Here is a 21,937-nt window from a genome sequence, read left to right as displayed (position 1 = left end):
ACCATTCTTTATTCATGTTTTCTTTAGATTTTTAGCCTTCATCTTCAATCATCTGAAAAATTCACAAAAGAAAAATAAAAAATAGCAAACTTCTTCAAAACTATTTAAAACCCTATTTAACTTTTGCACCAACAATTAAATAAATATAATACCAATGCAGTAAATTAATTTATAAAATTTTCCCCTAAAAGCAGTAAATCTACATATGATGAAAATTTGTATCTTAAAATTCCCCCATTACTAGCAGTAAATTTCCAAATTCTATGCAGTAAATTAATAAAATGCAATTGCAGTACTAACCTTTTGATATTTTCATTCATTCGCACAGAAATTCTATCCACACTCGCACAGCTCGCCCACGAAGAATTGTTTAAAATAATGAATTTCAGTTTCAAGTTTTCACACTCAACAACTCTAACAAATAATAACAAGTTTCAAACTTTCCTTTAACCCGGTTGGAAAGGAATCATATACTAAACAAAACTAACCAACGCAGCTTACTAAATACCACAAATCATAAAATAACAGCATGACTAAGAAAAGGAAACCAACGGTACCCAAACCGGATTAACCCAGTTTAAAACTGGATAATTTATTCTTTTGAAGACTATTACAAAGTCTTAGAAAGAAATAATAAAACACAAAAAAGTCAAAAGACAAACCCATACCACAAACAATTTGCTTTTTGGAAAAAGTACATAACCAACAAAACATAAGTAAAACCACAACAAACCCAACATAAAATGTTGTCACATAACAGGACCCCTCATAAAAACCGCATGAAATCATACTCCCACACCTGGCCTAACCCACCAGGAAAGGACGTCCTGAGCATGCTCTATAGCCGGCCTAACCCACCGTGCTACATCCACGCTTTGTGACCACACCTTTATTTTTAATAAGAGCTACTCAAGGGTGAGTAACTCTTCAAAATAACCGAACTAAAACAAAAAGCTTTTGTGAAAACAACTAACTAAAATCATAATTAAAAAATATTAAATTAATAAAAGTTTTATAAAATGTAAAATCACATGATGCAATATATAGATCAGAATACAACACCAAGGACGAACATCAAAAGACAAGACGACCTCACTACACTCGAGAGAGAATGACCAACTATAATCGATATGCCGCTCACAATCACAACTCAAAGGATTTAGAGTACGACTTGACCTCGCAGAAAAGGACTTCATTGAACTAGACCAATGACCACCTCGATGTTCAAGTATACGTACAGATCCGAGTAACCAGGCATCCCCTCCACGCACAATCTCCACGCCATTCCCGAGCTAGATCAAACACAAAAGAAGTTCTCTCCGAAGAACAGAAAAACCTGACATAGCCAACCATTCTGAAACCAGAATTGATGCTGTTGCAGAGACTCAGTCGTTGTCACAAGAAGAACACAACGTCTTGTGTCCTCAATTCCAGATCCCTGGAACTTCCTTAACAAAAAGGAAACAAAAGAAAAATGATGTTCGCCAAATACCAACGTCCATCATCCATCCTTGAACTACAAAAGAACTGTTCTAAAAAACTCTGTAAAACCCGGATGGGTGGAACCTGATCTAAACTATATTTTATGATTGGATAAATTAAATGTTTTACCAATGTAAAGTATTTAATATTAACCAATCATGATCCATCTAACTAACAACCCACTTATTTGTAAGTGCTGAAGTTACTTGTAATTTCAGCACCAGAGAGATTTGAATTTAACTTAGAAATTAGTTGGACTCTCCCGAGCACTTCAGCAGCCGCAATAAACCATTATACCCTAGATCTATTGAGCCTAGCAGAGACTAGTTAAACAACCTGAGACTAGATAGTATAAGAGTAAGATTAGGATCGGTATTAGACTAAGAAGTTGCACGAATCTATCCGGCCGAAAATAAGATAGCGTGAGGAGCAGACGGTGTACCCTATCCGAAATTACTCTATGAGTTACACTCCAGTCCTAACTCATTGTATTTAGTTTGAGCACCTGATAACCCGATATAAAGCCGCGTAGAGTTGATTTTTTTCATTATACAAGTCCTCATTTTTGTTTGCCTCTAAATTTTCCAGATTACGCCATGTTTCCAGTGTAAATTTTGGCTTGAATATTTCTATCTTCCTCAAATTTTGTCGAGAACTCATTACAATTTGCAAATTTCCTTTTAAAAAAGAATTAGTGCCATCCTGTGTTGTTACGCCCTTTAGCTCCGAGCTCGGATATTTATTTAGCACTCTTAGTTTTCCTCTGTGCTACTGCCCATGTATGAATGGACTATCCTGTCTTTGGGTATAGTGTCTGTTCTGATTCTAGCTGTGATACGAGAACCCACAAACAATTTTTGTATTCTCTGGAAATTTGAAAGACTCAAACTTGTGTTTAATTGGGTTCCTGCTGTTGGCGTTTTGCTTGCTTGACTCCTGAATCTATCCAGAAGTTCCACTTGCCCTTCCCTCAGATTGATCGATGATGCTGATAAACATTCTGTAGTACCCCTTCTGGTCGTACAGATTTGCATAAACTTTATGAAGTGCTTTTCTATTAGTTTGTCAAATTCCTCAAATGTTAATAGTTTATGGCTAGAGATAATTGCATTGAATTTTTTTTTTCAGTATTTATTTATTTTCGGTAAGTATTTAGAAATTTGGGTAAGTGATGTTTTTAGATGAATGAATCAGTGAATACCGACCAAACGTTTTGCTAGTGGAATAAGTAAGTTAATGTAATACAATTAATAATTTGCAAATCAGATCTAGTAATTAGAATGAGTGAAGAACTAATCAGAGCTAATTTTGGAAATCAAGAAAAAGAGTGTTGAAAAAACCGGGCAATTATATAAATTTATTTTTATTTTGGTGTTTCAATTTTATTTGTAAATGTCGAAGAATATTTGATTGAAATTTTTCTTTTCAAAAATTCGATTATCAAAAAATTTTAGATTTTTATAGGATGCGAGGTGAATTGCTTGAAATTTAGGTTTTTTTGCTAAACTTCAAGATGTTTTTTGTTTCAAGAAAAAACTTTAGTATTAGCTGGCATCTTTTAATTTTAGAAAGTTTCCATCCAGGTTAAATCTTGAAAAAGTCAAAAAATGAAAAAGTTTTGCTTGCTTGACTCCTGAATCTGTCCAGAAGTTCCACTTGCCCTTCCCCCAAATCCTCATTTGGGGAAACAAAAAAAGTAAAACACACCCGAATACATTATTCCGACAGTTTCAATGGTCTGAGCAATAAATGAATTGAACTGAGTAAAAAAACTACCTTAAACGTTTTTGAAGTCAAAAACGAAAACAGAAACAGAAATATTGATTATGATAATTGCTACACCTCTGAGTTCAAGAAGGGGCGGACATAGAACCCTGCAAGTTAAAGCAAAGTAAAATAAGTGAATGAATTGACGAGTAATGAGTTTAATTTGGAGATTGTTTCAGGGGAATTGAGGTAAGAAGTGGTAGCAGTGTGTTTGCATGGCGCAACAAAAGCAGCAGTTGGGAAAGGGCTGTGCTTAACTCACTTGTCTCACCTCTCGATCCAGACAATGATCCAGTAAGACCAGAGGGTGGCAGATCTCAATATTTCAATCTTTTCCGCTATACAGTGCTGATTTAAATTAACCGGACAAAACGTGTTAAACTTGAAATTTAAAACGCGTTTTTCTCAAATTGGGTTGAGTTTAGGAGAAAAATTATGAGGACAAAACTTGCTTAAAATTTTAGCAGAATTATTATGGTGTAATTTGTTTTGCGAAATTCGGGCCCAAAATTTTACCCCAAAAATGAGTCATTTTGGCTTTTCTTAGTTAATTAAAAATTACGCCAAAAGTACCCATTCGATCACAGCCATAATTATATCAAAGTGAGCCCCTTACGTAGCCCAATAAACTTTAAGAAGGGTATATTCTCCAAAAAAAATTGCAAACCGTTTAAAAATTGTTTTTAAATAAAAAATTGGTATTTTATATAGTAAAAACGACCTTTTTTGTCTATCAAGCAAAAATAAATTAATTTATACAATGTTTTGGAGAATATACCCTTCTTAAAGTTTATTGGGCTACGTAAGGGGCTCACTTTGATATAATTATGGCTGTGATCGAATGGGTACTTTTGGCGTAATTTTTAATTAACTAAGAAAAGCCAAAATGACTCATTTTTGGGGTAAAATTTTGGGCCCGAATTTCGCAAAAAAAATTACACCATAATAATTCTGCTAAAATTTTAAGTAAGTTTTGTCCTCATAATTTTTCTCCTAAACTCAACCCAATTTGAGAAAAACGCGTTTTAAATTTCAAGTTTAACACGTTTTGTCCGGTTAATTTAAATCAGCACTGTACGTCACTAAGTAATAAAAGTTGAATGATTTCAAAGTTCGAGTATTCATTCGGATGGGGTAGGGGCAGAACTAAAATATGTCCAAATTGTTTTTGACATCCATATTTGTTGCCAAAATTATCCAGGAAGTTTGATGATGGTCTACGGCGAACCTCGGGGGCGTATGGGTGAGCATATTCGGAAACAGACATTTTCTTCAGGGAATCATCTACATTTTAGGGACTCAACATTCACATTTGTTCCTTAGTTTGCCTGTTTACGCATAACGAGTCCACATTTTTTCAACTGACTTCGCATAAATCGTCTCAGCAGAAGTGCTCTATTTCATTTTCCGTGTACTGCATTTGTTATTTGTTTTATCCGCATCTGTTTCATCCGCTTTATTGGCGGCTGGTGTATGGTGGCTTTATTTTTCAAAGCTGATTAAATTCTTTTTGCATTTTCTTGCAATTTTAAAGCTCCATCTTGTCATTTTTTGCTTGTGTTTGGAAAGTACAGCTTCGCCTTTGTTTATTAGAATTTTATTTTTAGTGTCGCTACGAGGTGACATTGCGGATGCCCCCTTTTGAAAAGGGAACTGTAGTCTCCTCCCAAGTGGCTCTAAACTGCAGCTGTGACCGTGACTCATTCAGAGTGGGCTTCAGAGGTCTAGCTAAAGTAGACAGAAGAGCGGATGAAGGACCTGCCAGTGATTTGTCGACTTCTTCTCGGAGTGAATTGTCAACTGGCGTTATAATGGAACTGCCCTCTGAATACACAAGGGAAAGGTAAATAGATGGTTGTGTAGTAGTAAAAAGATTGTGGATGTTTTTCGGGGGTTACTGGCATAACAGAAATAATTTTCAACAGTTCGAAATGTTTCTACGTTCCCAAACGGTTCATATTTTCTTTCAAATTTTTGAATACGGAATTCTGATTGGCTAATTACAATAGCGTCAGCTTAGCGTATTATTAAGAAACTTCTTTTTTTTTCTAATCTAAGTTGCAAATATTGATGACACTTTTTGGGCACCTTTACAGCTTTTTGATAGCATGTGCTTTGGCGTTCGAATAGTAATAAATCGACGCAAATTGTTGAGGACAGACGAGCTCAATGCCAGACTGGTGAAATACCAGACCAAACTCAAGGTCAGACTTGAGCAATAGAAACCTAATTAAAGGTCAACTGGTATAAAACTCAATGCACTCAGACAAGGTCAACTGGTCTGCTGGTATTTGATAAACTAATTAATTAACTGGTAATTAATTAACTGGTACTATTTGATGCTCAGTTTGTCGTGTCATTTTATAAACACAATCTCAATTCATTCTTCAACAATCAGTATCTCTTCTCTCTCCTCAGTTGAAACCTCAGATAACTCTCAAACCTCTATCCCCTAGTCCTACTTGCTCTAACTCTGAATCTTAACAGGTTATGGGCCCAGATTTCTAAACTTTTTGATTTAATAATTATTTGATTTCTGTCAGAGTTTTTTTTAGCTTTTATCTAGCCTTTAGCAAAGCAGAGATGGACTTGAAACTGGCTGGATTCAGTGGAAAGTCTGAAGATTTTCCAGCTTGGTCGACGAAGTTTGTGGCACTGATGCATACCAAAGGCCTGTTCAGGACTGTGATGGGCAATGACGATCTACCAGAAGCTGAACCTACGCTACCTGAGAATCCGAATGCTGACCAGATGACGGCGTACAACACCAAGATGCAGGAGCGAGCTGTGCTGATCCAGCAGAAGAAAGACAACCGAAACACAGTGTGGTCACATCTAGCTCTGGTCCTGAACAACACCACACTGATGTACATCAAGAACGACTGCGTGGCTGCGGATGGCTATGGCGATGGGACGAAGGCCTGGAGACTGCTGCAAGAGAAGTTTTGCAGTGTGGAGAGGCCTACAGTGGTCAGTCTAGTAGGCCAGCTTGCGAAGCTGCGCCTAGGATCAGAGGAGGATCTCGATGACTACTTCGTTCGAAGTCAAGAGCTGATGACGCGGCTGAGTGAAGCTGGGGAAGCAATTACGGACACACTCTTCAATGCGCTCGTGATCAACGGACTGCCTGACAGCTTTGAGCATTTCGTGGTGCAGGAGAGCTTCCAGCCGGCCAAGACTTTTACAGAGCTGAGAACGAGGTTGAGGAACTATGATGACTCGAGACGAGCTCGATGTGGAGAGAAGACTGGGAATGGACACATAGCTATGCAAGCTGTGAGGAAGAAGAAAGGAGCGTCGGGTGGTGGCTGTTTTGTGTGCGGTCAGAAGGGTCATTTGGCAAGAGATTGCAGATCCAGAAGTGACAGTGGTCAATCTGGTGCTCGAGGCAGTGGCTCGAATGAAGCAAGTGGTCCAACTTCAAGGAAGCAAGGGTGCTTCAAGTGTGGACAACAAGGACACTTTGCAAGGGACTGCAAGCAGGCAAAGACAGGGTTCTTCAGTTGTTGTGCAACAACCTCAATGAAGGGAGATGATCTCATTGTGGATACGGGATGCACCGATCATGTAGTGCGCGACAAGGCTGTCTTCTCAAGCTTTGAGAAATGGGATGAGGGGACAACAGTTGAGAATCCGAACGGTACAATATCAAAGATTGAGGGCATAGGCTCGGTGGAAGTGGACATACGAGACTGTCAAGATGTGACGAGGAGCTACACTTTCCACAATGTGCTGTTTGTGCCGAGCTACAACGTGAATCTGATGAGTGTGAGCTCAGCAATAGCTAGAGGGTCTAGTTTCAGCTTTACATCAGACTCTTCTCATCTTGTGGCACCGGATGGTCGACGGCTACCAGTGAAGCAGCGCGGCAAGCTTTTCTTCCTGGAGTGCAAGTTCAAGAGGAACGCGATGACTCTAGCTACGAAAGCGAAGATGGAGACAAGTAGTGCAATGCTGTGGCACCGAAGGCTGGGGCATCTCAACAAGCATGATCTAATATCAGTTGTTGATGTCGGCGAGCTAGGGTTCTGCGAAGTGTGCACAGCTTCGAAGATGCACGAAGTAGCAATGCCAAAGAAGACAGAGAACAGGGCAACTGCAGTGGGGCAGCGGGTCTTCAGCGACATCCAGGGACCATTTGAAGTTGCGAGCATGCATGGAGCGCGCTATGCCGTGAGCTTCATTGATGACTTCAGCCGTCTGGCAGTGGTCAAGTACCTGGTTAAGAAGAGCGATACTCTTTCGAAGTTCAAAGACTTTGTAGCTGAGCACGGAACACCGAAGTGCTTGAGAACTGACAACGGAGGTGAGTATTCGTCGAATGCTTTTCGGATGTTCTGTAGAGAAATGCAGGTGAAACAGGAGTTTACAGTACCTAATACTCCGCAACAGAATGGCGTGGCAGAGAGGTACAACAGGGTGATAACTGAGATGACTCGATGTCTACTGGCCGATGCAAAGCTCTCAAAGATGTTCTGGGTACGAGCAATGTCAACGGCAGTCAGGGTTCGCAACTTGTGTCCTACATCCAGCAATGAGCATCGCATTTCATCAATGGAGATGCATTATGGGAAGCCATCGAAAGTCAACTACCTGCGAGTGTTCGGATGCCTGGCGTACTACCTGGACAGAGGAAACCGGCGGAAACTGGATCCGAAAGGCAAGAAGAGCAAGTTCATTGGTTATGACGAGGAGAGCAAAGCCTACTTGCTGATGGACCTGGAGACAAAGCGAGTGGTACGAGCAAGAAGCGTGACGTTCAATGAAGACATCATTCCAGACGACTTTCTGGTAGACAGTGAGCAGTCACAAACACTGGGTCTATCAATCGAGGGATGCCTTGATGTAGAGGAAACTAGCACGAAGACCATCACTGAGTCTACCAATAAAGCGAATGATAGTGGAGCAGCAGCTTCAGTGGGGGTTACGGAAGATGACCCAGTCGAGACTGAAGAATTGGAACCACCTTCCACAGAGCCTCCAGAGCAGAGGCCAACAGAGATTCCAGAGCAGCGGTCAACTAGAACGCGGAACCCTCCCATCCGATACGGACTGGCTTACACTCATGCTTCAGTGATAGCACAAGAGCCAAGAAGCTACTTGGAAGCAGTATCTGGACCAGAAAGGGAGCAGTGGCTAGCAGCTATGGCTTTGGAGGTGCAGTCACTGAAGGCAATGGGCACCTGGACACTTGTTGATAGACCAAATTCTCGCAAGGTCATTCCTGGACGCTGGGTGCTTGCTGTGAAGAGAGATGCAATGGGACAAGTGGAGCGGTTTAAAGCCAGATACGTGGTGAAGGGTTTTATGCAAGTGGAAGGACTGGACTTCAATGAGACCTTTGCGCCAACCTGTAAACCAGAAACAAAGAGAATACTACTGGCTTTGGGAGCGCAAGATGATCTTGTACTTCATCAGATGGACGTGAAGTCAGCCTTCCTCAACTCGCCGTTAACAGAAACTGTGTATATGGAACAGCCCGAGGGGTTCAGCAGCGGGGACAACCAAGTGTGTTTGCTACAACGCAGTATCTATGGGCTGAAGCAGGCAGGAAGGGACTGGTACCAGACGCTGAGCACGTTTCTTCTGGAGACTGGTTTCACTCGAAGCACCAATGACTTCTGTTTGTTCACGATGAGGGGAATGGATGATGCTATGATCTATGTTCTAGTATGGGTGGATGATATCATCATTGGCTGCAAACTGCAAGCAGAAGTTGACAGGGTGAGGGACCGATTCACTGACCGATTCAAGATGGATGATCGCGGTCCATTAGCCTGGTTTTTGAAAATGCAGGTCAAACGGGCACCTGGTTCTGTCACTGTGAATCAGTCTCGCTACATTGAAGACTGCTTGGAGCGCTTTGGGTTGGCTGACTGCAAACCAGTAGGGACACCAGCTGATATCAGCACTCAGTTGACGAAGAAGGACTGCCCTGGAGCGGGCTCAGAAAAAGCAGTGGCAATGCAGCGTGAGGACTACAGAGGCATAGTGGGCTCGTTATTGTACATAGCCAAGCAAACGAGGCCAGACATCCTAGCTACTGTGACTCAACTTTCACGGTTTCTGGAGAATCCTGGGAGAACACACTGGGTGGCTGCTAAGAGAGTTCTGCGATACCTGAAAGGAACCAAAGATCTGGAGCTGTGCTACATCAAAGATCCTGATGGGTTCAACCTTTATGGTTCAGCAGATGCTGACTGGGCTGGTGACGTTGATGACAGAAGGTCAACAACAGGCTACAGTTTTCATGTGCAGCGGTCAGGAGCAGCAATCAGCTGGAGTACCAAGAAGCAACCTACTGCAGCAATATCTACCAGCGAAGCTGAGTATCAAGCAATGGCAGCGGCTGTTCAGGAAGGCCTCTACTTACGATCCCTACTCAATGAGATGGATATGACGTGTGATGGTCCAACTGTGATCAACGAGGACAACCAGAGCTGCATCAAGATGTGCAAAAATCCCGTAATGCAGAAGCGTACAAAGCACATTGATGTCAAGTATCACTTTGTCCGAGAGCGGGTCGAGGATGGAACATTTGCGCTCGAGTACTGTCCAACCGAAAACATGGAGGCTGACTTGTTGACGAAATCCCTGAGCAAGGCAAAGGTGGATCAACATCGTCGAACGCTGATGGGTTGCAGCCTGACATTGGACAAAGCCAATTCAGCCTGAGTGGGGGTGTTGAGGACAGACGAGCTCAATGCCAGACTGGTGAAATACCAGACCAAACTCAAGGTCAGACTTGAGCAATAGAAACCTAATTAAAGGTCAACTGGTATAAAACTCAATGCACTCAGACAAGGTCAACTGGTCTGCTGGTATTTGATAAACTAATTAATTAACTGGTAATTAATTAACTGGTACTATTTGATGCTCAGTTTGTCGTGTCATTTTATAAACACAATCTCAATTCATTCTTCAACAATCAGTATCTCTTCTCTCTCCTCAGTTGAAACCTCAGATAACTCTCAAACCTCTATCCCCTAGTCCTACTTGCTCTAACTCTGAATCTTAACACAAATAATGCATTTTTAATTCATCAAATGAACCGAAAAAAAGTTAATTGTTTCAAACAACATAACAACCATAAAAACTCGATTTCAAAAACTTTCCAACTAAATATTTCTGGCAATTTTTTGAAATGCGTAATTTATACATAATGTGGCTTTATGCTTTGCGATTTGTTACATGCAAAGTTACTGTGAATGCCTTCAGTTTGCTATATTCATTTTTTTTACAAAATTGTGTCTAATTGTACTTGGTGCCACTTTTGCTGAATGGCATTGGCAGTTTATTTGCACATGTAGCTGTTTCTATTCGTGACTAGTGTTTGTTGGTGGTTACGCGTGCGTGGCTGAGTGGTTGTTGCGTGAGACTCAAAGCTCTTGATTGCAGTAGGTCGCAGATCGAATTTTAGACCTAGCCGAGTTTTGCCAATTCGAGGCTCATTTTTATTTTTTCTTATTGCACATTCTAGAAATACTTTTTGTCGTATTTTCGCTAGTGTTTGCGAAGTGAAGCTTCGCCTCTTTGTTTAACTTTGTGATTCCATTCTACTACTATGAGGAAACCCCTGTTTTTAGCTATCAAAATCTATTGATGATGAGCTTGGCCTACAAAATTTAGCTGTTGATGAGTTTTTATACACGTTTTTTCGTGTTTCAGCGTTTTTGATCCAATTTCCGATTGAAGAAAGTGACAGAATGTTTGCGCTTTGTGAATTTCTTTTCTATTCAAACATATTTGACTTTCTAAATTAATATTTTCTGGCGAAATTTTTTGTCATCTCAAAGATTAATGCCTTGATTTTAAACTCTAAATCATATTTTACCTTTTCTGTGATAATTTTCTGTCGAGTTACGGAGGCTTGAAAATAATCAACTTGTAATAAATTCTGCTCGCTCCAATTCCAATTAGTGCGAGTTGATCCGGCTGAGACATCAGTTAAACTAGATATGAGGCAAGCACTTTTCGCTAGGGAGGTTTAAGATTAAAATTTATGTTAAAGGTTCTTGTCAAAGTTTCATCTTTCAAAGTTGGATTTTTTGAGAATTTCAGAACATTCAGAACATTCAGTACCTCACAAAATGCCCGTAGGACATCAAACGTTGTACAGTTGGAGTCAAGAGATGCCAAAGTTTGGCTGGAGTGTGAACCGAGTGGCAAAGTTTATCTGATCAAATTACAAACAAACTGTCCAAAATTAAACAATCAGTCATCAGTAGCACATATTTTTTCAACTAAATTAATCATGCAAAGGAAAAATATATAAAATAAAAACTCAAAACGACAGAGGCGAAGCTGGGCAGACCGTAGTTAGAAAATGTCAATGAATTCTTCTCCGGTTTCTCTTTCAAAAATTCAATCATTTTTTCCGTTTTTTTTTATTTCATTGGCACTTGGCCAACTGTCTTTCCAGCTTCGCCTCTGTCTATTTTTTTTCATTTCGAACTTTTCTTTGTATGAATTAGTTTGGTTGAAAGATTTGTTATGTGCTACTGGTGACTGTGGTTGGTTAATTTTGGACTGTTTTTTGAAAACTGATCAGATAGATTTTGTCACTCTCTTTATACTTAAGCCAAGCTTTGTTATCTTTTTACTCCTTCTGTCTTAGGTTTGCTAAAGCACCTGCGCTACCCACCATAGAGGATAATGCTGAATCATACATCCATATAATATTTGTATGGATTTGGATGTATGTCTTGTGCTTACATAAAATTAAGTCGCTATGGCTTTTATGGGACCATGCATGATTCGACGTATGGTTGCACATTGTGTCAAACCGGGCACTCTTTGGCGATGATCGAAGAATAAAGTTCGAAAGTGGTTCTAGATTTCTTGTTTACCTGGATAACGGAGAAGCCGCCTACGTTGCAGACGGATGTCTCTTCCATTTATTCGCAGAGCAAAAACCGATGCACCAAGTGTGGTCTGAGTGCAAAAGTGAAGAGGGAAGGCATTTCCTCAAAACTTTCTTCCACTTTTGGCCGGATAGAGTACGTCTGCATGAGAACCAGACTAGGTGTGACTCCATGCTGGAAATTGTGAAAGACAACTGCTCGTAAGTAGAGGCCACAGTCTGGTCATTTTAATCTCTCATGAACTGATAATTCGCAATTGTCATCATGGATCAGTCTTTTTGGTAACAATACTTATTCTCTGCTTCGTACCTGTCAGACTTCAAATGATTTGAGTGAATACACTAAAGCATGGCCATAAATTTTAAAATCGCAAATAAACTGGTTCTTTTTCGATTGATAGTTTCAGGTAATTTTACGTACTTTGAGAATGAAAAACCAAAGCATTTTACTAGCCATGACATGTTAACACAAGTTATTTAGTTATTATAGGGAGGCTGCTAAATGATTGCGGATTTCGTTTGAGCTAAATGTTTATCTATAGGTACACTGCTATGATCAAAGCCGTCGATTGCAGTCTAATCAAAGTCATGTACATGAACTCCCTTGATATGAGCACAGAGTGGATCTTCAACGGGTCTCTTTGCATAAAAATTGTCCAAGAGAAGATCAATCGCATCATGAGGAGCAGGCCTCCTCCAATCAGTATCATACCTGGCGTAAACAACTTGCAACTCCCTTTTGTTCCACTGAATATGTTCTCAAATCGACATCTAGCAAGTAACAACAACAGTTACAATAATGGTTACTTCAATGTACCTGACTTTTCAAGCCGCCGCTGGCAATTTGGAAATGGAATATCTATGGCTATTAGTGATTACTCAAGACCAAGATCCGACAGATTTGGTGTATCGTCGAATGATAACATTCAAGTTCAAAATAACAAACCTGTAGGATTCCAAAATGTCACTACGGATTCTTTCTCTAACTCAACTGATCAACACAATGGGAACTTCGGTAGAAGACTTCTAGACGATTCGCTGGATCAGTTTTTGCTCTTCAAAGGTGGCCAAGAGTCCGAATACACACACGTGGTATCGACGCTGACACCAGACGCTGCTAGCGAACGAACGTATAGTGTATGTAGCACAGTGTTTACCAAGTCGAAGCAGAAATCAGCCGACGATACTTCAGAGTGCAGAACTCTGGTTGAGTTAGCTTCTGGAACAGAATGTAAAACTCTTGTTGAAGTAACATCCGGAACTGAAGCGAGTGATTTAAATAACAACCAGCTGACCCTGGTTCAAGCAAGAGCACTTGTCTACAATTCACTTCTTCCATTTGAGGAGAATTTATTTGAAAAACACTTAGTGTGTTCGCCTAGTTGCATCTCCAAGTTCGATAAAATTTTCTCCAATACTTCGGAATCTTTGCTGCTCGTACCTATCAGAAATGGCTTTCAGAGAATAATTCTATGTGAAGCTGAATTCTTTGACGAAGAAGTTTTGAAGTTCGATCCGTATGCCTGCTGGGAAAGTGAAAAAGTAACCTATAAAACACCCTGTGGTCTTATGCTACGAAACCCTGAAGAGATTGGAATGTATTTGAGTCAGACTGAAATGAAGTTACCAATTGATTGCTTTTCATTTGACCCCGAGCTGTATGATCTTTTCGAGTCTACTGACCTGTTGAAGTGTACCGTAGTGTCAGATGATGTTTCGGATGGAGTGGAAACGCTTCCGATAAGAGCGGTTAATGACATTGAAAAACGCAGTTCATGTACCGTGCCCATTTTCGACAAGTATATTCTGGAAAATCTTTGGAGCGCAGATGTTGGGTGAGTTATTACACATTTGATAGTCGCTCAAATTAGTGGTAAAATTAGTTGTTTAATAATCGCTCTTCTGAATAGTGTCTCAATGGTTTCTCAAATAACTGTAAAATGCGTTTCAGTTGTACAAACGAGGCTACTTTAACAATATATTTGTTAAATTCTGTATTATCGTTTCTTTTTCAAAGGTTGGTTTTTAAAGTTTAGATGATAAAATCGGAAGTAGTATAAAATCTTGGGATTTCTCTTAAATATTATGCCTTTCTGTGCGCAAATTTAGGGGAACAAAAGGGAGTTGAATTTAGCCAACTTTTTACAGGGCCATGATAAACAATGACCCGGAATTCCTCGTGTGCTGTGACTGTACTGACAACTGCGTAGACGTGGCAAAGTGTGCTTGTTGTCAGCTGACAGTAGAGGCTTCTAAAGGCGACAGGGACTTCCCAGAAGAAGATACTGCAGGATACGAACAGCGCAGATTGTCCGCGCCACACTACTTCGGGTCAGACAAATAAGACTTTCTTGAGTGTTTAAAAGATTTAATTTTACTTTAAGCCTTAATCTAAATTGAAGCTCACGACATATGATTTACTAATAACACTGTTTCTCAACGTGTTTTTTCAGGATTTTTCTCTAAAGTTTTCCTTTTCGATTCTTCTAAACTTTTTGAATATAAAATCATCTTTTTTGCGCTGTAAAAAATTTTACGCTTACACTTCATTTCATCAGTTAAATAATAGGATATTGCAGAGTGCAACACTTCCATTTTGTTTGCTTACAGTGTCTATGAGTGCAACATGAATTGCGCTTGTGCAGCTGATGGTCGGAAGGATCTGTGCCACAATAGAGTTGTGCAACTGGGCGTCAGACACCGCTTGGAACTGTTCAAAACCCAGCTGAAGGGATTCGGAGTCAGATGTAGAGACCATATTCCTAAGGGTGCTTTCATTTGCAGCTACTCGGGTGAAATGCTGACGGATCAAGTGGCGGACTTGGTGAGCTATTTAACTACCAATCCGAAAAGCATACCATGCTTGAATGGAAAATGATTAGAATTTCAGTTTTTTTTTTACAGCACATGCTTATAACTCTGTGCTAAATTACAATCCATGATGATCATCGACATGGTAAAAGTAGTCAAACAAATAGCGTTTCAGTATAACAGTTATCTTTGAGATTTGAGAAGATTTTACTTGCTCAGATGGCAGCGATCGCTATCTTTTTCCGATTTCTTTTAAGTTTATCGAGCTCTCCAATGGTTTACTGAAATTATATAGTTGTACGTTTCTTAGTAGCGTTATCTTGGAAATTAATTGTTTAATGTTGAGCTAGAGCTCATTTAGTAAAAGAAACGGTAAGTTATAGCTAATGACAAAGCTGTGAAACGTTTGTTAGTTTTTTGGAATCTTATTGAGCTGAAAACTTTTGGGAATTCAGCTTTGAACTGAAATTTAAAGATTTTTAAATTTCCGATAAGCAATTTTTGGTTGAAATATTAGCATTAAATTCTTTGAATTTTGGGTTTAAGAAAGTGCTAAGGATAAAAATGGGCTTTTGAAAAACTAGGGCAACAATTTTTGGGCTAAAAAAATTTTGAGTGCCAACAATTTTGGTGCTCAATTTTTTTATGGAAAACTAAACGTAAAACACTATCTGGTACCCCGAGGATTAACAATTACTAAATTAACAAAATGAGAGTACACAGTTCATGTCTGAGGTTGCAAAGTTTTATTAATTTTTAACTCGATCATTAGCACGAAGGTTTTAGTACATCTATACGTTTTAAGAGTGCAAAAAATGAGTGTTTAAATTACAGCATAAATTTGGTTAAGACACGTTTCAAGTGATTAGTGCCTGATTATTGAAACTGACGTTAAATTTTGTCTTAGCCTGGGGATTTTGGCTAGGATGTGTACCTCTAGACTTTGCCGACGATGAGTTACCTCGAGATTCTGCCGATGATGGGGTGCCTCGAGATTCTGCCGATGACGGGGTACCTTCAGATTCTGTCTACGATAGGGTGCCTTGAGATTCTGCCGACGATGGGGTGCCTCGCGATTCTGCCGACGATTGGTTGCTCTCGTTCTAGGATCCTCTTTCTAGGGCTCCGTTTGAGGATTCCTAGTCTTTAAGTTTTGGTAATGATGCTGAGTAATCACTGGTATTATTCGCTGTGATGTTCTGCGTTGCAATTGGACCACCTGCGGTTAAGGCTTTCGTGGACTGCCAGAACCCTTAGTCGTGAGCTCTGCACAAGGGCTGTACAGCTGTGTATAAGTTTCCACATACCTGTGACTGATTGTCAGTTAAGTAATGGTTTGAAACCATTACTTTGCATTACTGTTGATCAGGATTCCGCTTTGTGGTGGTTGGTACCTTGTGTCCATTCTGTGGGACTATTGCTTAGTTCAGGTTGTTTCTTCGCTTTGGTTCTGTTCGCCCTATCTGTGGCCGTTCAGTTCGGGTTATCCCTTCTAGGGTATCAGTTTGTCATTTCAGGGGGCTGTTTCGCATTTTTTCCGGCTGGACTTTTTGGAATTTAGTTGTTATCATATGGTGCATGTCTGTCAATATTGTCAATTTCAGAGTTTCACTTTCCAACTTAATCTGGATGAATCAAATTCATATGTAAATCACACACATCAGATTCAAGAGACAATTAAGTTATCGGAGTAAATTTAAAATAATTTAGGCACGGCGCGAGTAGTTGACGACCATCAACAATGCAGATCATTAAATATGTGCAACGTAGTGATATACTGTCATACAACATTTTTTTCTGGCCCAGGTCGCAACTTTTGGTGCCACATCATAAACCAGCCGACATGGCACTTCCATGCGCAAAGCTAGCATAATTGTTCCGTGACATTGACGTAACACAAATTTATGCAAAATGAAAGGATTAAAGCCGGGAAGTAATTGTGTGAGCGTTAGGAGCAATGTGCTTTCACATTCGAATGGTGATAAAATAACACAGTTGATGCACTTTGAAATAATCCAATGAACCGAAAAAAGCTAATCGTTTCAAACAACATCAATGATAGAAATGTGGTTTCAAAAATTTTCTAACTCATTATATCTTGCATTTTTTGAAATGCATAGTTTATACATAATATGGCTGGGTGCTTTGCAATTTGTTACATGCAAAGTTAGTGTGGATGCCTTCAGTTTGTTATATACCAAACTATTACTTGTTAAATTGTGTCTATTTGTATTTGGAGCCACTTAAAGATAATTCGCATTAGCTATTTGTTAGCACATGTAGCTGCTTTATTTGTGACTAGTGTTTGCCGGTTGTTAAGCGTTGGTGTCCGAGAGCGCAGAGTGTTAGACTCCAATTCTCGAGGTAGCAGGTACGAAGCCCCCATCAGAAGTTGGTAAAAGTCAATTGGTAGACAAAAAGTCAATTAGTTGAAAAGGTTGTCAATTAATTGAATTGTTTGCTCAAGTTTTGTCAATTATCAATTAATTGCAATTAATTGGGTCTCATTCATAGCTTTAGCAACGTCAGTTTTCGACCAAAATTGATTGTTAACATTCAGGAACAGCTGCATTTCAAGGTTCATCGGCAAAATACTCTGTCGTATTATCGTAAATCTTGATAAACACTGTCAGCTGATTTCTTTGTTCACTTTTTCTTTTTACGAAGTCAGTAATAGCGTTACATTTCAAAGACAAAATCATATAAATTTCAAAGTTTGCAAACCTTCAATTAATTGCAATTAATTGGCGGATTTTGTCAATAGTCAAAAATTGGAAAAACAAAGAAGTCAATTAATTGCATCCAATTAATTGCAATTAATTGGTCACCAATTGACTTTCACCAAGCCCTGCCCTCCACCCCCAAAGCGAAGAAGCAGAACTCGCCCTCTGCTGGTTCCTCTGCTTCTGTGTGGAATGAGGAGAGACGACTGATATTAAGTAAGAAGAGGTTTCTAACGGTGAAGTGGTTCAAGGGCCTTTATCATGTGGACATCCGGAATTACTTCTGTAAGAATGGAATGTTGACGCCATCAACCAAGAATGGCCTGCGCATCCACCCCTATGAGTGGGCCATACTGAGGGACAACATCCGCCACATCGACAAAAAGCTCAAGGACTTGGAGAGAAGTGAACTACCAAACTGAACAGAACAGAGCCGAGAGAAGAGAAGAGAAGTGTGCAGTTAGTGAGTGGAATGAAACTAAAATAGAAGAAAAGTAACGGAAAAATAACGTGCAATTCTGCCAATTAGTGGCTGCTTGAAAACTCACCTGTTGATAATTGTACTGTACTGACTTTATTTGAACTGTTTTTGTTTACCGTAATTTTGGAACTCTTGTTGCTATTTGTTCGCATCCTCTTGCTGAGGCCACGTAGCTATTCCAATCCCACAGATGTGCATTTTCAAATGTTAGCTTTTCAATTTCACCTCAAGCCTCATTTTTGAGCTTAATGGCTTCAGAGAAAGATTGTGAATGACAATTTTAAAGATTAGCCGCTGCTCAGTGACATCTGTGTTTTATCCTAGATTTTATAATTTAGTTTATAGTATAGTTTAATTCGTTGGCTCATAATGAATTCTAAATTCAATGATTTCGTCTATGTACAAGTATATTAGCAATAAAGGATCAAGTTAACACCAGCTGAAAAAAAACAGACTAGATTGCTCAGAACAAAACATCATTTTAGGTTGTTTTGCGGGCACTAAAATTTTACGTTGCTTTACGATAATAAAAAACTCTTACATTCAAAAAACGTTTGACAAAATAAGTTGCTGGCTAGAATACGCCTATTATGCTCTAACTTCTAACTGAGTTCTTTTAATTCAAGTTTTCGGCTTTTTATAGTTTGCGTTAAAAACGTTTGCTCATTGCATAGAAAGATTTTTTTTAGCCGGATCAGCAGTTTTTTAGCTGGTTATACTTCGACTTGTTTGTTTACGCTCATAACGTGCATTCAGCGGCTAGTTTATGTTTTTGTGCAATGTCAAGCTCCCGTTTGCCGCTTTCTCGCTGTGTTTGCGAAGTTGCGGCTTCATGTAATAAAAAGATTGGCTCTAGTGTTTTACTTATATTTATGCAGGAGCGGCTCTAGGATTTTCTCGACGGAGGGGGGTCGGATTTGCAAAAAATTTTTGAAAATTTTGTTCACCTTTTTTTAGGTCGACTCAATTGATGTTCGGTGAACACTATGAAGACCCCTTTTTGACAAAATCTTCTGCGCCGCAAGCAAATTTTTGCAAAAGCAGGCCATAAAACCCGTTCTTAGGCTTTTTTTCAACAATTTTGACCAAAAAAATGGTTTTTTTGGCGCGTGCTACCCGCTCAGAGTTAGTACATATTGAGGCTTTTAGAAAAAATTAAGGGTTGGTCGGCCATAAAGGGTTTACTAAGAGAAACAGTGGGGTAGATTGATAGATCCCTTTGTTTCAATTAGTAACTAACATCATAAGTCTCGTTTAAATTACATCATAGATCATAGTCGATCTGGTTCTAGAGTTAAAATGATATTTATATAAACAGATAAATAAAAGTTTGATTAAATAAATATAAATAAGTTATAGATGGATGGAAAACTGTCTTAAATACCAAAATAGGTTTGGGGTATTCAGGTTAAGGTACACAAATTTAAGGTAAAGGAAAACATTATAATCTTACTACTGTCAGTTCTTGTGATAAATAAAAAAAGGAAAATAATTAAACTCGACTGAGCGAGTGCGGAAAATAATAGTTCTGAAGATTCAAGTTGATTTATTTCTCAACTCTTTGGCTGAGACAAATCTGCACCTGCAGTCTGGACTTCAAACTTCATTTTACCCCTCTTCTCCATACTCATGATGAAATTGACACTTGCAACTTATTGATTTTTTAAATATCAATAATTTAAAAGATATTGGCAATTAATTATTTTTGCACATGCCTTACTTAATTAAAAGTTCAAAGTCTTCTGTTAGGATCGCAAAAGGACTGGGGGCTTTCTCGCCGCGCTGTCTGCTTTTTAAGGCAAAACAGTAAACCAGTCCGTCTAACTGGCGACATACTTGTTTTCATTATCCAAATGTAACAGAAAAAAAGTTAGTCCAATCTTGAAAGAATTATTTAAATCGGAGGGATATTTAAAATGTTAGAAAATTAGATTAAACCATTAGTTAGTGTTGCATTTGCAATACTACAACTCTTGCTCTTTTGTAGATAGATAATTAATCGATACACATATTTACATTGTTATGAAGTTATACATTTAAATGATGAATTTGTTGGGATTAAAAATTTGACAATGAATTGATACTTAATTTTAAAATGATGTCTTTGATTTTTTCTGTGAAAATATGCACTTTCTCTCATTTTTGTTTCCTTCGCTCACGATGTTTTCACTTTTGTTTCTTTAATTTGACTCTGGAACGTCTTTTGAACTTTATCGTAATCCTTTCTGTCCTGATGTTTGTGGTATTTTTAATTGTAGTATTCTTTTGCTCTATTTAGTCTGTAAAATTGCTTGCTAATCCAAAATGCATTTCGTTGCTTTGCAGGGCGTCGAATCATTAGGACTGTATATGGTCAACTTGGACATGATAGAAGAAGCTGAGAAGCGCAAGCTGGAAAACCAGAAGGATAGTTGGCGCCAAACTCAAGAAGCGCCCGATGAGCACGATGAACACTACGAAGTAATGGGGCACACAAAGTGAGATTCAGAATTAAGTTCAGCAATTTTGGCACAATTTCCGCACAACACCTCCTGACAGATGTTTATGCTTTGAGCTCGAAGTGCAAAAATAAATTTCAGGATTTTTTATCTTAAGCTGCGAGCTAATCCAGCTGAAAAATCTAGCGACCAAGATTGAAGGGGCAAAGTACCCCTATTCTGGGCTAAGAAGGCTTTAAAAAAGTTTTAGAGTCAGCCGGAGGGCTCTGGAAATTTTAGCAACCAGATTGGGGGTACTGTCTCCCTTTCAACCTCAATCCTGGTCGCCAAATTTTTCCAAAAGGTCCTCTGGCTGACCAACGTTGAAACTTTTCTTAAAGCACCACCGGCGCCAATGTAAGCTAATTCAAAATATAATCGCTTGCGGCGCAGAAATTCAAATATGGTTAATCTATGGTTTCGGCAGAGCTCAAAAACTCCTAAATGGCTCATCTAAAAAAGTCTCTTCCCAGACATATTTGGTGCGAGAGTTTGAGATCTTTAAGTCCTTATGTAAACGAAACTCCTCTAAGCGATCAGGGACTTTATGATAACATTAAAACAGTGTTTCAGACTGTAACATGTTTTCATATGTTTTCATTTGATTAGATTCCGAACTTCGTCTTTCGGTTCTTCGGGAAGTTCCTGGGCACCGAAACTCTCAAAGGCAAAAGAGAAAGAGAAACAGCTAAAGACTACAGCTGTGAAACAGGAAAACAGAGAACAGACGGCTGAAGAATGCTCTAAATTAGCTTCAGCCGAAAAGCATCAGAACAATAGCTGCGCCGAAGAGGCGATGGTTGAGGATGGAAAATGTGATAATTTATTTGGAACTTGTTAACTTTTTGTGCACTTTTCCAAGGCAGATATGATACAAATTACAAATTTTGGATATGCGTAACACTGAGTTAGTTTTTTTATAGGTTTTTGAATTTATTTACAAGGTAACATAGGGGGGAAGTTGTTCGCAAGCTGCAGTTGTTTCTCTGCAGGATTTACGAGTTGATAAAGCACCAATCTTGAAGGCCTTGAATGTTTTCGGTCAGAAATCTCAAGCGACTATGATTTCTTTTTGGGGCTCATAGTTGTTCTTTTTTATGTAAACCAGGGAGTGTTTGTTTAGAATAGTTTTAAAGGTGAATTGATGAATAGAAAGTAATCAATGCTGAGTTTGAAGTGTAAAAATGAAAAATTGTTATCCAAGTTAAGAGCGCTTTTTTTAAGGTACGTTATTTAAAACTTTTCGAGCTCTCTCAAAACCCAGAACGACCATATTTGACGTAGTTTTCTACGCTGCAGGCAGTTTTTGGAAGAAAATTCCTTTAATAATTTT

At 39.1% G+C, this 21,937-nt stretch overlaps 1 protein-coding gene across 1 annotated transcript in view; it reads left to right on the top strand.

The window, feature by feature from the left end:
- LOC134848618 (histone-lysine N-methyltransferase SETDB1-A-like) overlaps nucleotides 1-21,937 on the top strand; it is an 83,173-nt gene that overhangs the window by 46,840 nt on the left and 14,396 nt on the right. Inside the window, exons 6-13 of the mRNA XM_063866136.1 lie at nucleotides 3,429-3,543; nucleotides 4,857-5,092; nucleotides 12,086-12,313; nucleotides 12,655-13,947; nucleotides 14,261-14,443; nucleotides 14,723-14,936; nucleotides 20,453-20,604; nucleotides 21,214-21,419. Coding sequence (XP_063722206.1) covers nucleotides 3,429-3,543; nucleotides 4,857-5,092; nucleotides 12,086-12,313; nucleotides 12,655-13,947; nucleotides 14,261-14,443; nucleotides 14,723-14,936; nucleotides 20,453-20,604; nucleotides 21,214-21,419 — 2,627 coding nt within the window. The remainder of the gene's footprint in view (nucleotides 1-3,428; nucleotides 3,544-4,856; nucleotides 5,093-12,085; nucleotides 12,314-12,654; nucleotides 13,948-14,260; nucleotides 14,444-14,722; nucleotides 14,937-20,452; nucleotides 20,605-21,213; nucleotides 21,420-21,937) is intronic.

This window comes from Symsagittifera roscoffensis, chromosome 6 (genome assembly GCF_963678635.1).
Source record: "Symsagittifera roscoffensis chromosome 6, txSymRosc1.1, whole genome shotgun sequence".
Taxonomy (NCBI): Eukaryota; Metazoa; Xenacoelomorpha; order Acoela; family Convolutidae; genus Symsagittifera; species Symsagittifera roscoffensis.
The sequence above is the reverse complement of the archived record's forward strand: the minus strand, read 5'-3'. Positions and strand labels throughout refer to the sequence as shown.